We start from the raw sequence: 22152 nt of genomic DNA, 5'->3' as shown, positions 1-22152 counted from the left end.
AACTCCTTAACATTAAAACAAGCAATTCATTGTGTAAAAACAGGATCGAATAGCATTACACGAGATTATGTTTGATAAATCTATTACTTATGGGTGTAATGAAACTATGACCTCGGGCATTATAACATAGCGTTAGCATAAACGCCAATTTTTACTGTACTCCATGTAATTTAAATATTTAAAGAGCATTTTAAATATTTTCATGGTTAGAGTTAGGACTGCTTTACACTAGGATGAAAAACAGATTGAATCCGGTTTGAGGATGGAATTTGGAGTAGTGTGGCGGCAAGTTTGGCAAAAGTGCATTCAAGTCGGACAATAAGATTCATACACTAAAACCTCGCTCTAGCACTAATCCTACTTCAGTCGTCAAACCGGGTTCAATCTTTGTTTTCCTTCCTAGTGTAAAGCCGCCCTTATATACTTGTACATTCCAAATATTGATGATTGTTCTCCATTTCCAGATATTCTCCAGTCCACCACGATGAATCTTCAAATTATTTTTACCTTGACATTTGTACTATAGGCTCTCTGGCCAATGGTTGGAGGGGTTTCGCTTACTTTTCAGAAGCACAAGGCAAACCAGCGCTCGAATGATGAAAGAAATCAGGAAATATTGAGGCGAAACACGGGACACTTCCGTTTTGATTGTTGGCAACCAAAACACCAAGTTTCCAAAATGGCTTGTTTGTGAAATGCTATGCACGAAGAGTTACATTTCATTATTTATAATACGGGTATGTTCAATTGTCTTTTTAAAATTCATATTCATCAAATAAACAAATCTATACATTGAATTTGATGGTATAATATTGAAAGTTACAATATCTTAGTTCAATTTGGATAAAACGTCAATTTCATCGGCATTAAGGGTTCAGAGCTAACCGATCCATACACAATCGCATCTTTTCATTAGGTTGTTGGCAGATGAAAAACCATCGGACGGGTGATCAAAATCTTGACTGGCAAAGATGTTTTGTAAAGAGACAGCGGCAAAATTATAAGGATGTGGATGAGGAAGATATGAAGCTTAACCATAAGACTACAGTCGGTGATTTGACAAGGATCTGGTTGTGATTGATAGCCAAGAAAGCAAAGTTGGAAAATACTTTGTATTAGGTCGCCTACAAGCTTGAAGAATATGTGTTGTTCGAACATTATATTTCTCACAAGCAACACTGATTCTTTAACGGACTTTTTGTAGTATTTAATACATTGGTGCCTATATGTACTACATAAGCTACATGTGTCCTACAGTACGCTCCACTAAATATGGTGTTCGTTCCTCACATCAGAGGGCGTTTTGTAAGTTATAATATAGGGCCAGCCAAAAAGGTCGGTCTGTCTAAGTTCAAGTTCAAAGATGAACATTGGCCGTTGATTATAGAAAGGTTAGGGAGCTTGATCTCCTTTCAATGCTGAAAAAGGAATCGTCCATAGATGTAGATTTAGGTCGACGCAATTAGATACTCTACTATTAGATGATAAAGGTAAGGACATTGAGCAGGTCTCATCCTGCTCAATGATAAGATAAGATAATGGAAAGTTCGATGAGCATAACCAGTTGAAAGTTGGTAAGGCTTTTCAAACATGTGGTTGGATATATCGCACGTTCAAGTCCAGAGATAGCATCACGATGCTAACTCTGTACAAGTCGATTGTTCAGCCGCATCTTGAATATGCCTCGCCCATTTGGGCTCCAATTAGTTCAGCAGGTTTGCAAAAGCTCGAGCAGGTCCAAAGATGTTTTGCTAGGAACATTGAGGATATGAGAGAGCTCTCGTACTGGGAGAGGTTAGAAAGGTTGGGATTGTACAGCATTCAGAGAAGGTACGAAAGGTGTCTGATATTGTGCGTTTTCAGAAGCATTCATGAGCTTTGTCCCAACCCAAGACTTAGGGTCAATTGTAGTGACCGTAGAGGCTTAACGTGCGTTGTGAGAGCACTTTCAAGCCCTCGAGAATCCAGGCTAGTTAAAACAAAGAAGTCCAACTCTCTTCTTTCTCGGGCTCCTTCATTGTTCAATTTGCTGCCCTTAAATATTCGTAAGGCGTATGTATGTAGGCGTTGATCCAGTAGCAGGATTTAAGTCAGACTTGGACAAGTTTTTGACTAAAATTCCTGATCAACCTTATATTCAAGATTAGCCAGATCAGCCAACTCCAATTCGTTGGTCGATCAAATAATATATATAAATAAAAGTCAAGTAAAATAAATAATCTTCTCGTCTTGAACTGCTGGGATTCCAATCCCGGTAGCGGTAAGGAAGTCCGCAAAACAAAGTTTGGCCAAATTCTCTTAATTGATATGTAATAGAAACTATATAAGGGCCCTTATTTTCAACGTTAGTCAGTCTAAACGAAATGGGGAAGAGACATAGTAGATTGCTAAATAAACTACTCTTGCCATGCCGTGGCGAAGCCAATCAATTATCTTGTAGTCACAGATCGAGATGCTTTAGCGGCCATCAGGGACTAGAGGCTTTCGAGCTCTCTTGGTCCAGATGGTGTGATATCTCAGTTTCTGATGAGATGCTCACCGGTTTTTGCTCCTGGTTTCTCCTACCTGATGCGTTGCATCTTGGATCAGGGCAAGTGTCCCTCTTTACTAAAGTTAGCTCATGTTGTTCCAGTTTTCAAAGGGGGAGATAAGTCGTTCCCTAGTAACTGTAGGCCGATTTCTCTCACTTAAAATATTGCCAAGGCATTTCGACACATCTTGAACATGCTTCACCCATTTGGGCTCCATTGAGTTCAGCAGGTTTGTGAAAGGTCGAAAAAGTCCAAAGATGTTTCACTAGGAACATCACAGGAATGAGAGAGCTCTCGTATTGGGAGAGACTAAAAAAGTTGGGACCGTACAGTGTTCAGAGAAGATACGAAAGGTACCTGATACTGTACGTCTCCAAAAGCATCCATGAGCTTTGTCCCAACCCAGGATTTAGGGTCAATTCCAGTGACCGTAGAGGCTTAATGTGCGTATTGAGAGCACCTTCAAGCCCTCGAGAATCCAGGCTAATTCGAACAATGAAGTCCACATCTCTTCTTTCTCAGGCTCCTTCATTGTTTAATTTGCTTCCCTCTGATATTCGTAGGGAATACGTAGGCCTTGTTGATCCGGTAGCATCTTTCAAGTCAGACTTGGACAAATTTTTCATATAGCAGTTTGAAAAGTGCAAGCATGATAACCGATATTAAATTTTAACTCGCTTAAAAAAATGGACATAATGATGTATCAGAAATCGAGTGTTCAAGTGGCATATTATGATAACATATTGTGTTGACTTCTATACAAGTTAATTTCCAAATTGGAGATAGTAAATGTTTGGTTGGTCAAACACCAATCAGATTAAATACCAAATGTAGCTGTATTTGTCAGAATGTAATTAAATATTTTCACTGAACATTTTTCTCATGATTCAAAATGAATAGGTGTGGAATCAAGAAATCATTCGCATATTTGCTTGCATTAGTAAATGCATATTCATATCACATCCGACTGGATCGGCCACCTTTCCCCCGTATTCTGATTGGTCGGCGCTCTTGAGTGCTTGCGAAGAAAAGTACAACATATTATTGCACTAAATATGGTTACGATCATTTCCCGGGTAATCATTCAATGTATTGCCCTGTTCCGTGGAGACCATTCAAAGTAGTAGCATGACATCTCTCAATAATTTGTATTGTCCTTTGAGCAAATCTTGAATTTTGTCTCATGGAGACAGTTTCCCATGCGCTAATGTTCTTTTTTTAACTCATTCGTCCCCTCCTTGGCATACGCTTTATTGTTCTTAATATAGTCATATCAGTGAAACAACACAAACGCATCATAATTCAAGAAAGGGAAATCGGCCCAATCGGCACTTGATATGGTAGAGCCTGACTCAAAAGCGCCCTCTGAAGTCCAGAACGCACACCATATTTCATCCGGCGTACGGCTGTAGACTATGCAAACTGATGAATACTCACATGAGATTTGCAATTCAATGGCTTTTGAAATTCATCTGGCGAAACGGGTGGGGAGATCTACTATTTGCAGTAGGAGTAAGCTAGCACGTGGTACTGATTAGGCTGATCCGTCCATGAGCTAGCCTACTGACTCTCTTGGTACTAGTTCATTCGGTCCGTCCAATTCGGTAGTTCTGAGCGTAGGAAATTTCTTGGTAGTGACAGTTCCCAATGGCGCTTCCATATATTCTAGTAAATGTGAGGTTAAATTCAACCATGAAACTGAGGAAAAAATAATGTTTATATAGCATCGGTCTTATTCAATCGTGCTTGTTTTATATTGGACGTTTTTCCAGCTACTAGGAATAGAGTCCTCTCCAGGTATTTTACCATGGCGGGTTTAACTCGTCAACGTTAAACTTGAAAATATTGACACGTAGCAAATTGAATCGCACTTACTAAACCTATTCAAACTTCTTTCTCGGCCTCCTTTACATTTAAGGCCCTCTCAAATCTGCATGAGCAAGTTCTCTACAAATATTACACACAAATTATATATTTTAAACTACCTTCAAACGGGATATTATTTGAATGTAGTCTGGATTTCATAAAATGTATTACCCTTCGCTGCTAATATTGTACAAAAATGGACATGGAAGACAACTATTCTCATAAATGGGTATTCAAAACATTCTAACACGTTTCGAAAAGACTGAAAACCACAACACGTTTTAGATCGGCAGATATTTATATTTTCGACCAAAATAAACAACAATTCCATGTGGACATGTGAATGTATATGAATGTATGCATCTACTCTTGATACAATGCATTCCACAAACACGCCGGATCATTGACATTGTGGTTGGATTGCCAACAATCAAAGTTATCACGCCCGGAATTTCGTCTCCTTTGGTCCAGGCCTTTTTCTCTTTCAAAGGAATAGATAACGTCCCGCTCATTATCGATGAGCGGAGCACCCTCGACCATCGACCAAAGAGCCAAGGTCCAAAGTGTCAGAATGAAAACAAATCGAAGATTCATTTTGGAATGTTGGCAAATTTCTGTAAATGGAGTGGAGGCAAATTAGCATTTCGTTTGAGAGACAATACACAATTCCCAAAACATTATTTGACTGGTTCTTATTTTCTGCCAATCAAATGATAGTCAAAATTATGTTCCCACTGTATGGGTGCCCACCGAATACTTACGTGGGATTTGATGTTGCGCACGAATGGATTTCAAAATGTATCTGACGATGATGGTGGTGGGAATGTCCTATTTATATCAAGCCGTCACGTGGTGCTTATTAAGCTGACCCGTCGCTAAGTTGGCCTGCAGACGATCTTGGCACTAGCTGATCGGGTCGGCTCTTTTTTCATCAGTTCCGACGCTCGTAAATGTCTTGGCATGGACAGTTCCCAAGACATTAATTGATCATTGTCTCTGTTCAAATGATTTCAGGAAATGTATGGTTAAATATTGACATGAAAAATGACAATTCGGCAATATTTGGAATTGATTTTATTCTTTTTTGCAGACTTCTGCACAGCTATTGTAGTTATAGTAGTCTTAGGACGATTTTTGTTGGGAACGTTATTTCTGAAAAATAGCAACAGATAGCAAAATCAGCATGACTAGAATGAAAACAAAACATCGTCTTGGGCCAATTCTGAATAGCCCTTGATTTCGGTTGAATCAAATTCTCATATTTCTACTCTTACAAACAGAGCAACTGTAAAACCCAACCCGGTTTCCTCTGGGCATTGACCAAGGTAACAGTCATTTTGTCAATGTAATTTGTAAATAAATTGCTCCAATCTCTGCACCTCATGTGGCATGTTTCCAATTAAATTGCCCTTATAAAACACATGGATTTTACGTAACTTTCATCAGCAAGGAGTTAAAATGAATTTCATGCTCTGTAATTTGATCAAGTGGGTTATAACTAAAGCTAAATTTCGAGCATCAACTCTCGGAAATAAAAGTCGCAAATTGCCAGTAGTAAGATTTAGATATCAACAGCAATAATGAAAATCGTTCACCAGTGTCCACTGATCAAAATAAGTTGACCGGATTTCGGTTCACCAATTTCTGTCATTGACTTCGTCCGGACGAAATCTTTTTAGCTCCTGATCTTACTCATTCGAGCTCGTTAGTCTCATTCCGTTGCTCCTATTGCTACGGTCATTGTGGTACAAAAATATTAGAATTTCCTATCTCTACCGTTAGTCCAAAGTGCCAAAATGAAAGCAAATCGAAGATTCATTGTGGAATGACAGGGAAAGTCAGTAAGCGATGGCAAATTAGTGTTATTGTGTCAAGCAGTAATCAAAAATATCGAACGCTTTTTGATTTGACTTGTTCTATTTCGTCAATTGATAATTTACGAAATAATACCCTTTAATTTTTTTGCCCTCTCGTGCTTGCAAACATAAGTCCGACAAAAGCAGAGCAATTAGCCTGCTTATCACCAATTCCCGGGTATACATTAAATGCAATACCGAATTCCGTGTACATTGCACGATTGTACAATCTCTTGATAATTGCATACAACAATGTTCTTTTTCACCTTATTCACCGCTTCCTTGGCATATGCTTTATTGTTCATAGTGTAGTCACATCAGTATGGCCATTATTATTGTTAATCCTTTATTAATGATGTAAAGATTATGATTTTAGATTTGACCTCTTTCAAAATCATAAATTACGCCGCTTTTGGTTCTGGCCGATTTCGCTTCCCAAGGACTGGATAAGCGCCCTCGACCATTGAACACAGCCTAAAAAGATTCATTTTGGCATGACGGAGAGTGTCTGTAAGTGAATATTTTTTACTCATATCAAAACGCAAGTTCCAATTCGATATTCATTTTGTATCAACAGATCAATATATTTTCAGCAAAAACAAATAATACCATGTGGACATGTACTACCATGAATATGTGTATCTAGTATTCATACAGTGCATTCCACAAACACGCCGGATCGTTGACATTGTGGTTGGGTTGCCAACAATCTGCATTGTCCCGTCCTGAATTTCGCTTCATTTCGTCCTGCCCGCGTTGACTTTCAATGGACTGCTCTTTTTTCCGCTCATTGACAATGACGGGGACACCTTCAACCATTAAGCACAGGGCCAAGGTCAACAGCACCAAAATGACAACAAGTCGCAGATTCATTTTGGATGGAATCTGTAAGAAGAGGCAAATGAGTGTTTTCCTTCAAACTGTTATACGCCAATATAATTGGTTTTTCATTTGACTGCCATTATTTCTACAAATCAATAATATCAATCCTTGTGCTGAATTGACCCCAAATACTTACGCAAGTTTGATGTTGTGCACGAATGGATTTCAAAATGTATCTGAGAATGGTGGTGGCGGGTATGCACTATTTATATCAATCCGTCACGTGGTGTTTATTAAGCTGACCCGTTCATGAGCTGGCTGCTGACTCGCTAGTCGCTTGATTGGCTCTGTTCATCAAATTGAACGTTTGTAAATTTCTCGGCATTGGTAATTCCCAAGGCGTCGATTGATCAGACCATGTCGGAGCCAACAAAGTATTCAACAATTTCAGATAATATTGACATTATTTACATGAATCGGAGAAAAACCAATCCTATTTAACTTAGTCAAATCCCATCTTTTGTCTTATGAATCAACTCTCACTGACAAAGGCATCCGCAGAAGTGAAATCATTGTACGATTTTAACCTATTCCGGTTTACGTCAAACCAAGTAATATTGCAACGCAATGAATTTTAAATATTGAAAAAACAAACCAGGGCAAGTGCGATTCAAAGGCCCCTATCAAATCGGTACAGGCCTATTCTCCATAATTATTGCATACCCGGCTAGCTGGGTTGGGTTAAATGCATTCTGGGCCCCGACAAGAGAGCTAGAAATCAATGTAAGTTGGAAACATTTCCATGTCCACGTTTCCATTTTCTCGTATATAACACATGCAGTATGTGTTATTAACCTAATCTTGGAACTAAAATGCATATCGTTCACTGTCATCTGAACATATGGTTTGTAACTGAAGCTTAACTTTGGTGATTACAAAATGTGCAAAAAAGAAAACTATTTTTTAATCACCAAATGGGCCACAGTATCAATGAACTGTAGATTGAAGACATCTACTATAAGGGCGATCAACGAAAAAGTATCATCGAAGTTATTCTTTTTTGTTTAATAACATAACCCTCCTTCAAAATGGTTTGACCAATTTTAGAAGCCATCTATCAAACGAATCAATATGGATAACATTTCGAGTATTTTTGAGTTGGCAGTTGTTGCTAGGCCTGACACACATCAGTTGTTACTAATTAAATGATGTATGTAACTTGATCAACCATCACGATCCTCACTTGATACTGCAATTGGATGATTTTCTAATACCAAACTATTTTAAAAGATTTTTCCTACGTCAGAAGAAAAAGTTACAACCCAATAGATTTCCTAAAAAAAATCTACGATTAGAATATCCACGTCTCTTCCTAGTTGTCTAGTAAACGTCTTTGATGCCAACCGTTCGCCATTTCTTCCCCTTTCATTCACCATCGAGAGTGTATTGTCGTATGTCTGTCCACTAGCCTATCAGTTGTTGGGAATAATGTCACATTTTGTGATGATAAATGTCCTTTCCATTTCGCCGGCTCATAAACATAATGATTAAACTAAATTCACATCCGAAATCGATTCGAAAGAATGTGGATCGGCGCTCCTCAATACATCTGGATGACATCAAATCGATTTCAATGTCAGCACGTGTAAAAACCTGTTCTAGAAGCAAAATGAATACCCGTTCACTGCTGTACCGAAACATCAATCGATATACAGGGTGGAAAGAAATTAAGGGCCGCTCTTTGTCGCTTCTGAAAATCCAACCCCCTAACTCAAAGAATGACTTGATCAGATTGAATCTCCAGTTTTTAATAAAAGGGATTATTGAAAAACCTAACACCATACCACGAATGATCCGAATTCACTCCAAAGGAGATTGGTAACCTTCTGATGTTTGCCCACCTAAAGATTGAGTCCTGAAAATCCAGATTTCGGCCATTAGCCTGGTCTGTTCTAAAAGGATTTATAGCATTTGCATGAGGATCTCCACTCTCAAATCGTTTGAGGATGATCACTGAAAGGCTCGCCAAACGTTCCCTTGTCTTTACCGGCCTTCAGGATGCCCTTAACCTTGGTTCTGACCTTCAGACTGCGCTCACTTGAATTTTCAGACATTGTTTTGACGGCACTTTATCAGAGGGCTACCCATCGCCTCCAGGATATCGATAGATCATTTGTAATATGTCACTAGGGTACTAAACAGTTTCCCTTAAGGAATGCTTGTGGTTTAATGTCAAAAAAATCTTTGAGCATGGAGAAATGTTGTGAAAAACAGCCATGGAGGCCCTTAATTTCTTTACACCATGTATATTAAATCTTCCAAATAATACAAGATAGCACAAAAACATTCAGAGCTGTCATGTCGTAGTTTGCATTCCATAAGCATTTCGGATCGTTGACATCATCTTCAAATCATCTCGATTTTTTGGCAGTTGTGGTTGGTTCTGAATGGGTTTCCGGCTTTTGAGGTATCCTCTGAATTGAGTTACAGCAATCTCGTCGGATCAACGGCCTTGATGATAAAAGGCAAAGTTCCTTGGCAAAGTCTTCTCGATGACTGAATCGCGTATGTTGGGACGATATGTGGTGGTTCTCACGAGACCCTTTTGTAGAAGCTGGGCCCAGATTCGTTTGCACTCAATTTTGTTGTGTAACTTTCAACTGCACTCTCCTGTTTTTGATCGGCATAGATTGTCATTGTCGTCTATGGGTATGTGCAAAGTAGATAACCATATATGCAGAACATTCCAGTATTTTTCGTAATACGAATAGGCTGACAATAAAACTGTAAACCAAAGAACATTGTGGATTGATCAATACATGTTTTTTCGAACAATACAAACAACAATACCATCTGAACATGTACTTTTATGAATAAGTGGATCTAATTTTCATACATTGCATTCCACAAACACGCCGGATCGTTGACACCGTGGTTGGCTTGCCAACAATCGAAGGTATCACGCCCGGAATTGCGTCTCACTTGCTCCACAGGCTACTTTCACTCTCAACAGATTGGATAACTTTCCGCTCAATATCAATGAGCGGAACACCCTCGACAATTGAACATAGGATCAGGGTAAAAAGTGCCAAGATGAAAACCAGACGAAGATCCATTTTGGAATGACGGGGGAATATCTGTGAAGGAAGTCAAATGATTAATATTATCTAATGCCTACAAAAATAATATCAAAGGTGAATAAATGAATAATAAATAACGAAATGGTACCAACTTCATGGATGCCCACCAAATACTCACGTGAGATTGGATGCGTTTCACAAATGGATTTCAAAATGTATCTAACAAAGATGGTGGCGGAAATGCACTATTTATGTCAATCCGTCATGTGATGTTAATCAGGCTGACCCGTCAATGAACTAACTTGCCGGCTTACTAGTCGCTTGGCACTCGCGAATCTGATCTGCTCTGTTCATCAAATCGAATGCTCGTAAATTGCTCGGAAGTGACAGTTTCCAAAGCATCGATTGATGTGGGCGTGTCGGATCAAATGGCAAATCGCAAAAACTCAACCAATAACACCACGTGCGCACGTGCATTCATTAAATCTTCCTTACAAGTAGCAATGCATTTGTGCTTTGGTCTTTAACACCCGTGTCTATAAAATACCCGCTAGTTGTGACAATTTGGAAAATAAATATGTTAGTCCATAATAAATATGAGCAATTGATCTATATTTTTTTTTGTTCAAGAAGATGGACGATATTAGTTTTGTTAAGAGCTTAAATATTTTGATTTTGTTGGTGTCTGCTGTCATGTGCACATACATGCTCAAAAAATCATATAAAAAAATACTCCAAATGTTAGTAGATCAGTATTGAAAACCTAAAAGATTTGTCTTCCAAGTGATCTAATTTTTTGATTGGAGCTCCTTTCAAAGATGAACGTTTTGTATCGTTGTTCTAGCTGCAGTTTTTGTACTTTAAAAGTGAATCTTATCCTTTTTTAAAACAGAGTGCTCTAGCAAGGGCATGAAACTTAAAACATGGGCCCATCTTGCTCGTTTTAAGTTTGAGGCATAAGTTTAAAACAAACTCATAGTGTTAATGAAATAATCAAGAAAATACCCTCAAAGGAATGATTTTTATCATTTGATGTAATTCAAACAAAGCCATTGGCAAAAGTGGGGACTAGTTCGTTCAACTACAATCGTTAAAAGCCGTTAAAAACGAATTAGGTTTTTTGATCTCTATGAACGGGACAAAAATACTTAAGGATCCTCTTTGGTTTATTGAAAATTAACGAAATTAACTGGTTTGTGATTAATTATTAGTCAGTTTTTTCTATCTGATCTCTTTTACTTCGGGGCCAGACTATTTTTTTTAGCATTCGTCCAATTGCATCAGGTACTCTTGCGAAGAAAATTCAAGTCATTTGATTAAAACTCTTCCCGAAAAAAAAGCAATCATACAAATAGTATTATTGTTTAATTTGCTTCCCTCTAATATTCGTAGGGAATACGTAGGCCTTGAAAGATGCTGCAGCATCTTTCAAGTCAGACTTGGACAAATGTTTAGATGGGATTCCAGATCAACCATACATTCAAGGACTAGCTCGGTCAGCCAATTCAAATTCATTGGTGGACCAAATAACATATGAAGATTGAAAGGTAATAAATAGACTAATTATAACTGGCGGATGAACTCGACGAGAGTTAGAAATCGAATGAAAGGGAGCAACCAACAATCAGCTGGTTAGCCGGTCGCCACACTACACCCGCCTTGGAGAATTTCGTTGGTGGACAAAATATCATATGAAGATCGAAAGGTAATAAATAGACGAATTATACTTTCTTTTCGAAATTCAAACTTATACTAGCAACTTATATTTCCTCTATAATACCACTTGAATTTAATTCAAAATCTCTTCACTTCTTTGCTTGTCTTGAAACCACCTTTAGGGGAAATTTGTTGGTCAAAATAGCCTATCTTTTTGCTATTTTGACCAAGTTGTACGAGTCTTAGGTTTCATTCCACTCGACTATTACGATCTATGCATGCTATTCTTTAACCTTAAAACTATGGAGACTGATTTTAGTGTACCATCTGCGCTCGCCCAGCAATGGCCAAATATAATGAACATTTTTGACATAAAATATCCATAAAAGCTAGTCAAATATGAGCTACTAATTAAAATAAGCATAAAAGTTGCTTTCAACTCTTTTGGCGTGTGTTAATCAGTCAAGTGAAGTTATTTGGACATGTGTGTTTATAATCGAGCTAGCAAACTAACAACAGCCTAGTATGGTTAAAAACCATTAAGTTTATTCTTTGTGGATGCTGGTAGTAGTTCAAAGACTTGTTGAGAAAACTTATGGAGGAGAATCAAACTGGGGACCTTTGCTTGACTTGCAAATACACAAGTCACATCACTTCCCCCCCAAAACGAGAATATTTGAACGTTGCAAATTGAACCCAGGGCATGGGGGACATGACTATAATGTCTCTATTTACAAATTTGCACTATTCAAGTGGCACAAACCATATTTATTTGCATCCAATTACCTTCATTTTGCACCTTTTTGCAACCTTAACCTTGATGTGATATCTTGGTAAGAATATGCTCTTTGTTGACAGATATGAAAAGAAAGTTTTAGATTGAAGGCCGTCACCGAAATAGTTATCCGAAATGTTGAAATTTGAACCATTGGCGTCAATGCTTAAAGTCAGGGGGCAAAATGGTTCCCTTCATCATTGTGACGAATGGCTTGAGCAATGTTCGAGAAACTAATGAAAACAATGAAGTTTTAGTGGAGTGAAATGAATCCCTTTCAACCTCGCTTTCAAAATGAATTAAAATGGCGATGATTTATCTTTGTAGGTCACTCAACCTCAGTTTTTTACCTGCGATGTAACTGTCAAGCCAAAAGATATAAAAAGTGCCAGTTTCAAGTCTAAAAAGGGATACAAACAACATTGAATCGTTTTTTGAACTTACCCTGTATTATACTTTTAGGCATGTAAGTTTTTTTTACGCGGGCTAGAATTTTCACGAAAGGTCTGTTTGAACCGTATTTTGATATCTTGAAAGTGAAAATAAAATCGCCTGGTTTGAAACCTTATCTTTTGTACATTGAGTGATTGCGTAGCTAGTTGTTGAATGTTACTCCAAAGGAAAGAAAAAACACTCTTATACTGTTACCGATTCCCTTTGCTTTTCTCAGCTCATCACTTGTAATGGCACCATCTATGTGCATTAAGCGGACCAACTCTGAGAGTAAACTTGCCCTTCGTGTTAGAATAACCATACATGGCCTTTTAGTGAATAACACCGCCAACGCCCCACCTACTAACAACTAGTGGTGTGTCTAAGAGTTTCTTGGATGTCCTGCCTATCTGTTTAAGGATGGGACTATGTAATTCTTACCCCTACCTTCTTTTTACTTACTTCCTTTTATACCCTATTTTCTTAGTATTGATAAAGGTTCCAACGTTCTAAACTCAAGTTATTTTACTGGCATCCGAGCTGGAGTATAGAAACACCATTAGATGCTGGTAGGTGGAGTTGGCAGCGTTACAGGTTAGACCTCAATTTACTAATGATGGGGATCAAATTACTCATCACGGGAGGTTGCTCGTAGGGCTACCAATTTACATTTTCAATGGCCTATGGCATCACTGTAAGGCTGACTAATGGATTTCAGGGTTACTTTGTCGGAACGCCTGATTTTTCTTCCATGAAACCAGGGTTGCTTTTTGTTTAAACTTGACTTTCTGCGTTACGATGGAATAGGAGGGTGATTCTCACTATCCACGTTTTCTGGCAACCTTGAATTTGAAATTTGATTTGGTCCCATCACAACAGTAAACTCTCATTTTTGTTCCTCGGCATTCATTACCATACCTTGATCTGCTCATCAATCTTTTTTGCATGATTCCCAAAACTGTGGTTATAGTAAATACCTCGGGTTAACCTTTTCTTTCCATACTTTGTAACTAGGTACAGTTGATTAAAAAAATAAAACCTGCCCATTTTAACGGCCCGGTGTTTACTTGCCTCTGGAAGGGTTCTGGCAAACCCTAGCCCACAGTTTTTCTAAGTACGAATTCTGATTAACTTGAATTAACTTTTCTCGAAAGTGGCTGATTCAACATTGACAAAGTTAACTGTTTATAGCGAGACCAAATCATGGTTAACAAATTAGAGATGACGTAGCCTTTCAGAAATATGTTGTTTTATGAGGTGGTGGCAATAACTGTAGTAACCAATGTTGCATAAAACACGTTCCTTTACAGGTCACATTATTGAACTATATCTATCCCTTTTTCTCAATCATAGCAGATGTAAATTTGGTTCTCTCGATTTTTGTAATGTTTCCACAATTTCACGATGATCATCCAAAAGATCATGTAAATCACGGCCATCAGCAATGGAATCAAAGTGAGTAGCATGGTGGTAATGTGCACATCGTTCTCGTTCCATTGTCTTTCCACCAAAAGATGCAGCATGACCGCAAAAAGAAACACACAACCACAAATGCCTATGGCGTAGGCCACCAGCCAAACCAGCAGGGCCCACCCGGCCTCATTTAGAGTGCCCAACACGAGAAACAAATTGACAGTGAGGCCAACCACAGAGCCCGAAAGTTGTATGGATATTCCTGCGAGACCAGAGAACACTTTGTACAACGGACACAAGAGGGCAGTGGTGCATATGTGGTTGATGGGCTTTTCGGGCATGTCGGGCTCACAGACTCTCCGGATTAGAAGGTAAGTGGACACCAAAATCCCGCACACGTGAATAAAGGACAGCATTGATCCGATAATCAAAGCCCGACATGACCTTTGACTGATTTTGGCACTGCACTCCTCGTCATCAAAATCCTCAGTGGCACGAGGAGGATATTCGTCAATGTTGTTGAAATTTGGATCCTTGAATTGGACTTTAGTGGACATTTTGACAGTTGTGTCTGCGAAAACCTCGAGCTATTAACGTCACTGAATCCAGTTTGTGGTGAAACTTGGGTGAACTCACCCTAATCTGTGTGGTCTTGTTGTCCTCCAATTCAGTCACGATAGAACCTGTCGTGGCCTATTTTGAAGGGAACTTGTGGGTCCTTGTACAGTTTGCATAAGTAGATTCTCTGGGCCAATGAGATGCACCCTCCCAACAACCTAAACACAAGTGTGATTCGGAAAGAAGCTCGTCGTTGGTGTTGTTGTTACACCTTTCTCAGATGAGCTTGTCCATGTTATGAACTTTCCTGGCTGTCGTCACACTATGGAGATTTCCGGGAAAGCTTCTCAGGACAATCAGGTGTGTTCAAGTGTGTGGGATGTACATGGAAGTGAAATCCCATGCTGCTTCCTCGAGTTCTCGCCCTGAACATTTTGTGGCCTTCGAATTTCAAACGAGGGGGAAGTGAGATTATCAAATGGGAATATAATGTTCTTTATTCCCGTCTCGATGAACTGATGCAGTAGGAAACAGTTGCTCTATTTACAGTATAGTACGCATTTTACCATTTAGCAGGCAATCAGAGAGATCAATAGAGAGCATAGGAAAAATGTTAAGGTACTCTAACATCAGATAGCCCTAATGCTATTGGTACTTATTGCCAAGTTTCCACATGAAGTTCCTATTTACTTGTCTGACAGTAAGTTGTCGGATGGCTCAGATGGCAAAAGCGGTTATCTTCATCTATCATAGAATAAATGACTAGAAAGTTATGTTACGCATGTTGAATAAGGAAAAAGATGAATATTTACATATTCATGAAATATGATTAGAAGAATGTCAATTGCTCAAATGCTGATTCCAAGCCATCCTCTTGAACTCCTTTATCTGAGGAAGTTGCTTAGCATATCATCTATTGTTTTTTGTCATCCAGATATTAAACACAGTCTATTCAATGGCGGTTAACTTGCACTACTCCTTAAGATAAGAGAGATCTAGCTCTCTTGCATCTCACTTGCATAATTTTTCAATTTACTATATTTTGAGCTTATTCTTTTTCAAGAATCATGTTTGACTCCCTTTTAAAGGCCTTCAAGACCATGCAAGACTAATCCTACTATTGATTTTAATACTGGATAATGATAAGGTTATGTTTTGACAATAAGCCGATTTAGTTGCTGAATGGTTATTATCAAAAGAACTGGTACAGAACTTCTGGATTGTAAAGCACTAGTATTAAAAGCTAAGGCCATTTTTGTTCATAGCTTAGAAGGTCATGGGTTTGTGAGAAGTTTTACACTCTACTTATATTAGTATTATCAACCTGATATTCTGAGTACCGTTACAAACTGTGACAAACTCTGCTATAACCAAACCATGCACCCAATTTACTCCGAGGAGGTTTATTTTCACACCCTCATTACAAATTAGCTCAAAATACAATGAAATACATATCTCAAAAGAACAATATCTATTCATTTTTAGAAAAGCCACAGCACATGTATAGTTTGAAAGGGAATGAATACGCCCTTTGATTGGAACATGATATGCATTCTTATTTAGCCACAACATCCACGTGCTTCGTTCCGTCTGAATTGAAGGCGTTTGATGTATTATGATACCCTCAAAAGGTCATCTTTGTGAGCAATCTTACCCATCAATTTTAGTACACTTGCAAGTAGTTTGACATTCGGAGTTTTCCTTCTGAATGTGAATAACCGCATTAGGTCCAACTTATTTCAGCATTCTAGCGTTTCTCTGTGATTTAGGAGAAATCCCAATCCAGGTCGAGCAAGTGTAGCGCAAGGAATACATAGGAATGCAGAGTTCACTTGTTTCATAGAGCTGCTTCATTCGTTTCGCGTACTCTCCGTCATGTGGGACTCGATTTCAACAATGAAGTGCCAAATCGACCTTAGATCAGATTTGAGCACCGATGCTAAAAACCTGAATTCGGCAATGTGCGCAACGGTGCAGTAATGTTACGCATGCCAAAGTAACATATTTTGTCGCTCATGATGCATTGACACAAGATATATTTGGACAAATTATTTGACAAACAATTCCGGAAATGTTAGACATCTGAAAAGGGGGACTAAAATTCAGTTTATTTTCATCATGACTTTGATCTTAAAGATGCGCATGGGTTGAGACAGTCATGTTGATTAACCTCGAAATTGTGACCAAGGCTTCAGACTATGGCCAAGACCAAGGCTTAAATAGATTTGAATTGAATTTTAAATGATATGGATTGAAGCGTTTGTTACATTTTCGAATTGAACTAACATGCTTGATTAAAAAACCAATCGTTTAATGTAGTGTGGTCCTACACATGTATATTGAAAAGAACGCATTTAGTCAACTTTTTCAGATGTTGTGTCGAAATATATCTCGTTTAAAAACACCATTTCAAAACTTTGCAAATATTTCCGAACGATGCCACGTACACAACATTGGCTTTGAAATAGGACGTCTAGAAGAAAGGCCCTAGGCCCAAATGTTTTAGGGTACATCGTACTGTAGCCGTTTTAACGCACATGTGGTCAAAGTTTGACAATTCTCCCCCAAATGATAAGTAGACATGGTCCCGACCTGGCCGCTAGAAATGGGCGGGGCTTTTCAGTTTAGGTTTTTTGTTTTTTGTTCTTTAATATGAAACAGGCAAAGAAGAAGTTAACTAAGTTTGTGCAGTCTTACGAAAGAAGTAAAGTACAAAAAAATTGTACTGATGGGATCAAATAAATAATCACGGGAGGTTGCGGCTAGGGCCACCAATTTACATTTTCAGTGGCATATGCGGCATATGGCATGACTAACGGAATATCAGAAACCTGTTAGTTAGTCACAAAATGTAACACCGATTTTTCTTCGATCAGACCAGGGTTACCTTTTAGCTTCAAGCGAACCTTTTACCTTATGTTGGAAACGACTTGTGCTTAGATTTTCCTAGCTTTCTGGCAATCCTGATTTTGAAAATATATTTGATCATATCACTAAGAAAGCTGTGTTGTGAAGGCTGTCAAAAATCACGCAACATCTTAAAGAGGAACTTCGAAATGGTTTCATTCAGATTTGAAACGTATTTCGACGCAATGAAAAACACCTCACAATGTCTTTTGAAAGAAAAAATGAATTAAAATACAAAACCATTCCGCCCGCTCGTTTTTTTTGGATAATTTTATTTAAACAACAATACCCTTACCCTATTATATTTAATTTATTTTAAAAAGTACTCTTCTAAGAAATCATATACATGTTTTATTTGGAAAATGGGTTAGTATTTGCAATTTCAAAAAGAAAAGGAATGCAGTGTGTCACGTTGGTGGAATTATACTACATAGTTCCTGATACAAAATGAAGGTCTGAGTGCTGAACTGACAACATTGTCAATCAAACTTTTGATGGCTCTGCATAGGAACTTTGGGATGTTCCTTTTTCAATCAAATTTTCAACAACAGAGAGAATAATAGTTTTTGGTTCTTGAAGCAACTCGTGTCTGATGACGTCAGAGCATAGTTTTGACAAGCTACTTGTGCTTTAGTGCTTCACTATTCCTAGCTAATGGATGCTATTTACAATGACAACATAGTCAATGGATCTTTTGATGATTGTGCTTGGGAACTCTGGGACGTTCCTTTTTCATTCAAATTCATTACAAGATCAGAGAGCATACGTGTAGTCCTCCAAGATAATGGAAAGTTCGATGATCATATCCAGTTGAAAGCTGGTAAAGCTTTTCAAACATGTGGTTGGATATATCGCACGTCAAAGTCCAGAGATAGTATCACGATGCTAACTCTGTACAAGTCGATTGTTCAGCCGCATCTTGAATATGCCTCGCCCATTTGGGCTCTAATCAGTCCAGCAGGTTTGCAAAAGCTCGAGCAGGTCCAAAGATGTTTTGCTAGGAACATTGAGGATATGAAAAAGCTCTCGTATTGGGAGAGGTTAGAACGGTTGGGATTGTACAGCATTCAGAGAAGGTACGAAAGGTGTCTGATATTGTACGTTTTCAGAAGCATTCATGAGCTTTGTCCCAACCCAGGATTTAGGGTCAATTGTAGTGACCGTAGAGGCTTAATGTGCATTTTGAGAGCACTTTCAAGCCCTCGAGAATCCAGGCTAGTTCGAACAATGAAGCTCAACTCTCTTCTTTCTCGGGCTCCTTCATTGTTCAATTTGCTGCCCTCAAATATTCGTAGGGCTTATGTAGGCGTTGATCCGATAGCAGGATTTAAGTCAGACTTGGACAAGTTTTTGACTAAAGTTCCGGATCAAACTTATATTCAAGGATTAGCCAGATCAGCCAACTCTAATTCGTTGGTCGATCAAATATTATATATAAATAAAAGTCAAGTAAAATAAATAATCTTCTATTCTTGAACTGCTGGGATTCCAATCCCGCAGCGGTAAGGAAGTCCGAAAAAAAATACAAGTTTTTGGTTCTTGAAGCAACTCCCGTCTAATGACGCCAGAGCATAGTTTTGACAGGCAACTTGTACTTTTTTCCAACATTTTTTTCGGGTTTTATGTACCGATACAGGGAATGAGTTCCCCGTAAGTCATATTTGATAAAAGATTTGGCCATATAAAGCGTTCGAATCTGAACGAAAGGCTGGTCTGCGATTATTGATAAAAACAATCTAAATGTCGCTTAGAAATTCACACTGGATCATCTCGTAAATTGAATCGTCGAAGTGAGCATGGTAGCAGATTATAGAGGGTTGGTGCTCGGTTAAGTACAAAAGAGGATTTGAAGGTCTTCACCAACTTTTTATCTGATGGGTTGAAATTAAATTTGATTTCATACGTGATACCTCTTCTGTCACTGACGCTACATTTTATTCCCGGGTTAGGACAAAGTGCATGGAAACATTTGAAAACATAAAGGATTAGGTAGCGTTCGTACCCTCGCCCACCCTATACTACGTATATAATCCTAAGGATTGAAGTCTTTCCCTATAGCTTAAGTGGCTCATGCCGGCACTATATTTTGTAAAACTTCGTTGTACCTTTTCAATCTTATTCAGACCCCTACATTCATTGGCGCCCAGATTGGGGAAGCATATTCTAAATGCGGTTGGACAATAGGCTTGTATATAGTTTTCATAGTATATGCGTCTCTGGATTTGAAAGTTTGATACATCCACCCGCAAGTTTGGTATGCTTTGGTCACTTTCGGTTGGATGTGTTCTTCAAATTTACCGTTATTTTCAATTACTATTCCGAGGTCTTTAATGGAGCTTATTGATAAAATTGGTTTGTGGCGATTGTCGGTGTAAATTGGCTTGTCTACTCTATTTTGGTTGCACGTCATGATTCGAAACTTATCCCCATTTAATTCTATGTTTTGAAAGTGGACCCATTTGTATACAACGTCCAAGACATTTTGCAGGTCTGTGTGGTTCTGTGAATTTCTTCCGAACACTAGCTTAGTATCGTCAGCATAAGAATATATTGAAGAGTGGAGGGGTAATCCGTGAAGTGGTGCAACAAATAATACAAACAGAATCGGACCAAGAATGGTTCCTTGGGGTACCTCAGATACCATGTGACGAGGGCGTCCTAAGCAGCCGTCAATTCGAACGGCTTGTGTGCGGTTGGTGAGGAGATCTCTGTTCCAAGAGTAAATATTTCCTCCAACATCTACACAATCGCAATGTTGTTGTCCCTCTATGACGTCGTCAAAATGTCGAATCAATGCTAAAGCTAAACAGTGCTAAAGTGTGCACGAAAACCATTCTGCTGGTCAGGAATGCTATCTTTTATGTCAAGGTATTCAAAAAGCTTTGTCTTAACAGGCTTTTCCATGACTTTGAAAACATTCGACGTCATTAAAATTGGTCGATATCTAACAGGTTGATCCCTATCTCCTCCTTTAAAAATGGAGACTATATGGGCATATTTTAATAGTTTGGGCACCCTCCCTTGTGACAAAGAACGATTCATCAAATATGTAAAAATTGGAGCGATGACTTGTGATGAGTGTTTAAGGAACTGTTCCGTTACACCGTCAGGTCCTGGAGAACTTGAAGATTTCAGAGTTTCGATAGCTTCGACGACTTCCTTCTCGTCAATCAATACTTTAGTGCTTCAATATTCCATGATAATGGATACAATTACCATCCCAGGTCATTTAAGCTGAAAAGTAATTGTAGGTATCTGTTAATATTTTAAAAAAAAAAGCGTAACACTTTTACTTATTTGCATGCATAAGTATTATTTTTCAGGCTAAAGAGGAGATTTCTTCACTTTTAGATGTTGTTTTTAAGTTGTCGTTGTTATTTATCTCTCCCTTTTCTGGTCTGGAGTGCTATGGTCAGAGGTCTGCCTCTCACCCGGCCATCGAAGCTAGCCATCACATCGTCCGTTTCCAATTCCGTCAAGTAGTGTCATATACGGTATTATTTTGGTTCTCCGTCTGTGGGTGTGGTTAGCATCTAAAAGCTTCATTTGGAGAAAAGTTTGCTGAAGGCTCGAACCAGGAACCTCTCTCATTCCATATATCTTGGAAACTGCGCTAACCATGGCTGGCTTTGAAAACACGACACTTGATTGGGAAAATTCTTGCCTCGTCCTTTCCGTTCGTGTTTTATAATCTGAATTGTTTTGAAAAAGACGGTGACCTCCTCCAAGAATCCATTATGACATCATCATATTTAGCGTGCTTCAAATTTCAGGTGCTTGGTTTACTTTGCTATCTTCATTTCTTTATTTATAGTATGATCTCCAAAATCTGATTTCCCCCTAGTCTAATACGTCTAATAGCTCATATGCTTTGGAATCTCAAATTATTATAGAGGAAGCAAAATTGTAGTATTTAGTCGTATCAGCACCATTAACAGCTATCTGATGATGTCACAGAGTTTTGGGTAGATTTCGTGTGCTTGTACTTTCAATGGTTGAGTTTTCCAAAACTTGTAATTATTAGCCTTAATTGTTTCAGTTGGGTGTGGTTTTCTTTTTCCTTTTGAACTTGAGATCTCCCAAATATGAATATCAATAACATACAATTCAATTTCATTTGTCTGATTTGGTACAATGTAAAAAAGATGAAAGCGATGTAAAATGATGTACGTATAGGGCTTGTCAAGTGAACGTGTTCATGAACGTACAGGCTTGAATTTGACGTAAATTTGGTCTCATGCTTGACGGTAATCAGG

At 38.5% G+C, this 22152-nt stretch overlaps 1 protein-coding gene and 1 long non-coding RNA gene across 2 annotated transcripts; both read right to left on the bottom strand.

Annotated features, from left to right (window-relative positions):
• Positions 1-6812: 6812 nt before the first annotated feature.
• Positions 6813-7515, bottom strand: LOC131892726 (uncharacterized). Its single transcript, XR_009374607.1, has 2 exons — positions 7272-7515; positions 6813-7138 (listed from the first exon to the last, which is right to left on the bottom strand). It is a non-coding gene; the product is annotated as an uncharacterized LOC131892726 (long non-coding RNA).
• Positions 7516-14179: 6664 nt separating this feature from the next.
• Positions 14180-15608, bottom strand: LOC131892723 (uncharacterized). Its single transcript, XM_059242558.1, has 2 exons — positions 15068-15608; positions 14180-15002 (listed from the first exon to the last, which is right to left on the bottom strand). The coding sequence occupies exon 2, from the start codon at positions 14986-14988 to the stop codon at positions 14362-14364; it is 627 nt and encodes a 208-aa protein (XP_059098541.1). The 5' UTR covers positions 14989-15002; positions 15068-15608; the 3' UTR covers positions 14180-14361.
• Positions 15609-22152: the final 6544 nt, after the last annotated feature.

This window comes from Tigriopus californicus, chromosome 2 (assembly GCF_007210705.1).
Source record: "Tigriopus californicus strain San Diego chromosome 2, Tcal_SD_v2.1, whole genome shotgun sequence".
Classification (NCBI taxonomy): domain Eukaryota; kingdom Metazoa; phylum Arthropoda; class Copepoda; order Harpacticoida; family Harpacticidae; genus Tigriopus; species Tigriopus californicus.
The sequence above is the reverse complement of the archived record's forward strand: the minus strand, read 5'-3'. Positions and strand labels throughout refer to the sequence as shown.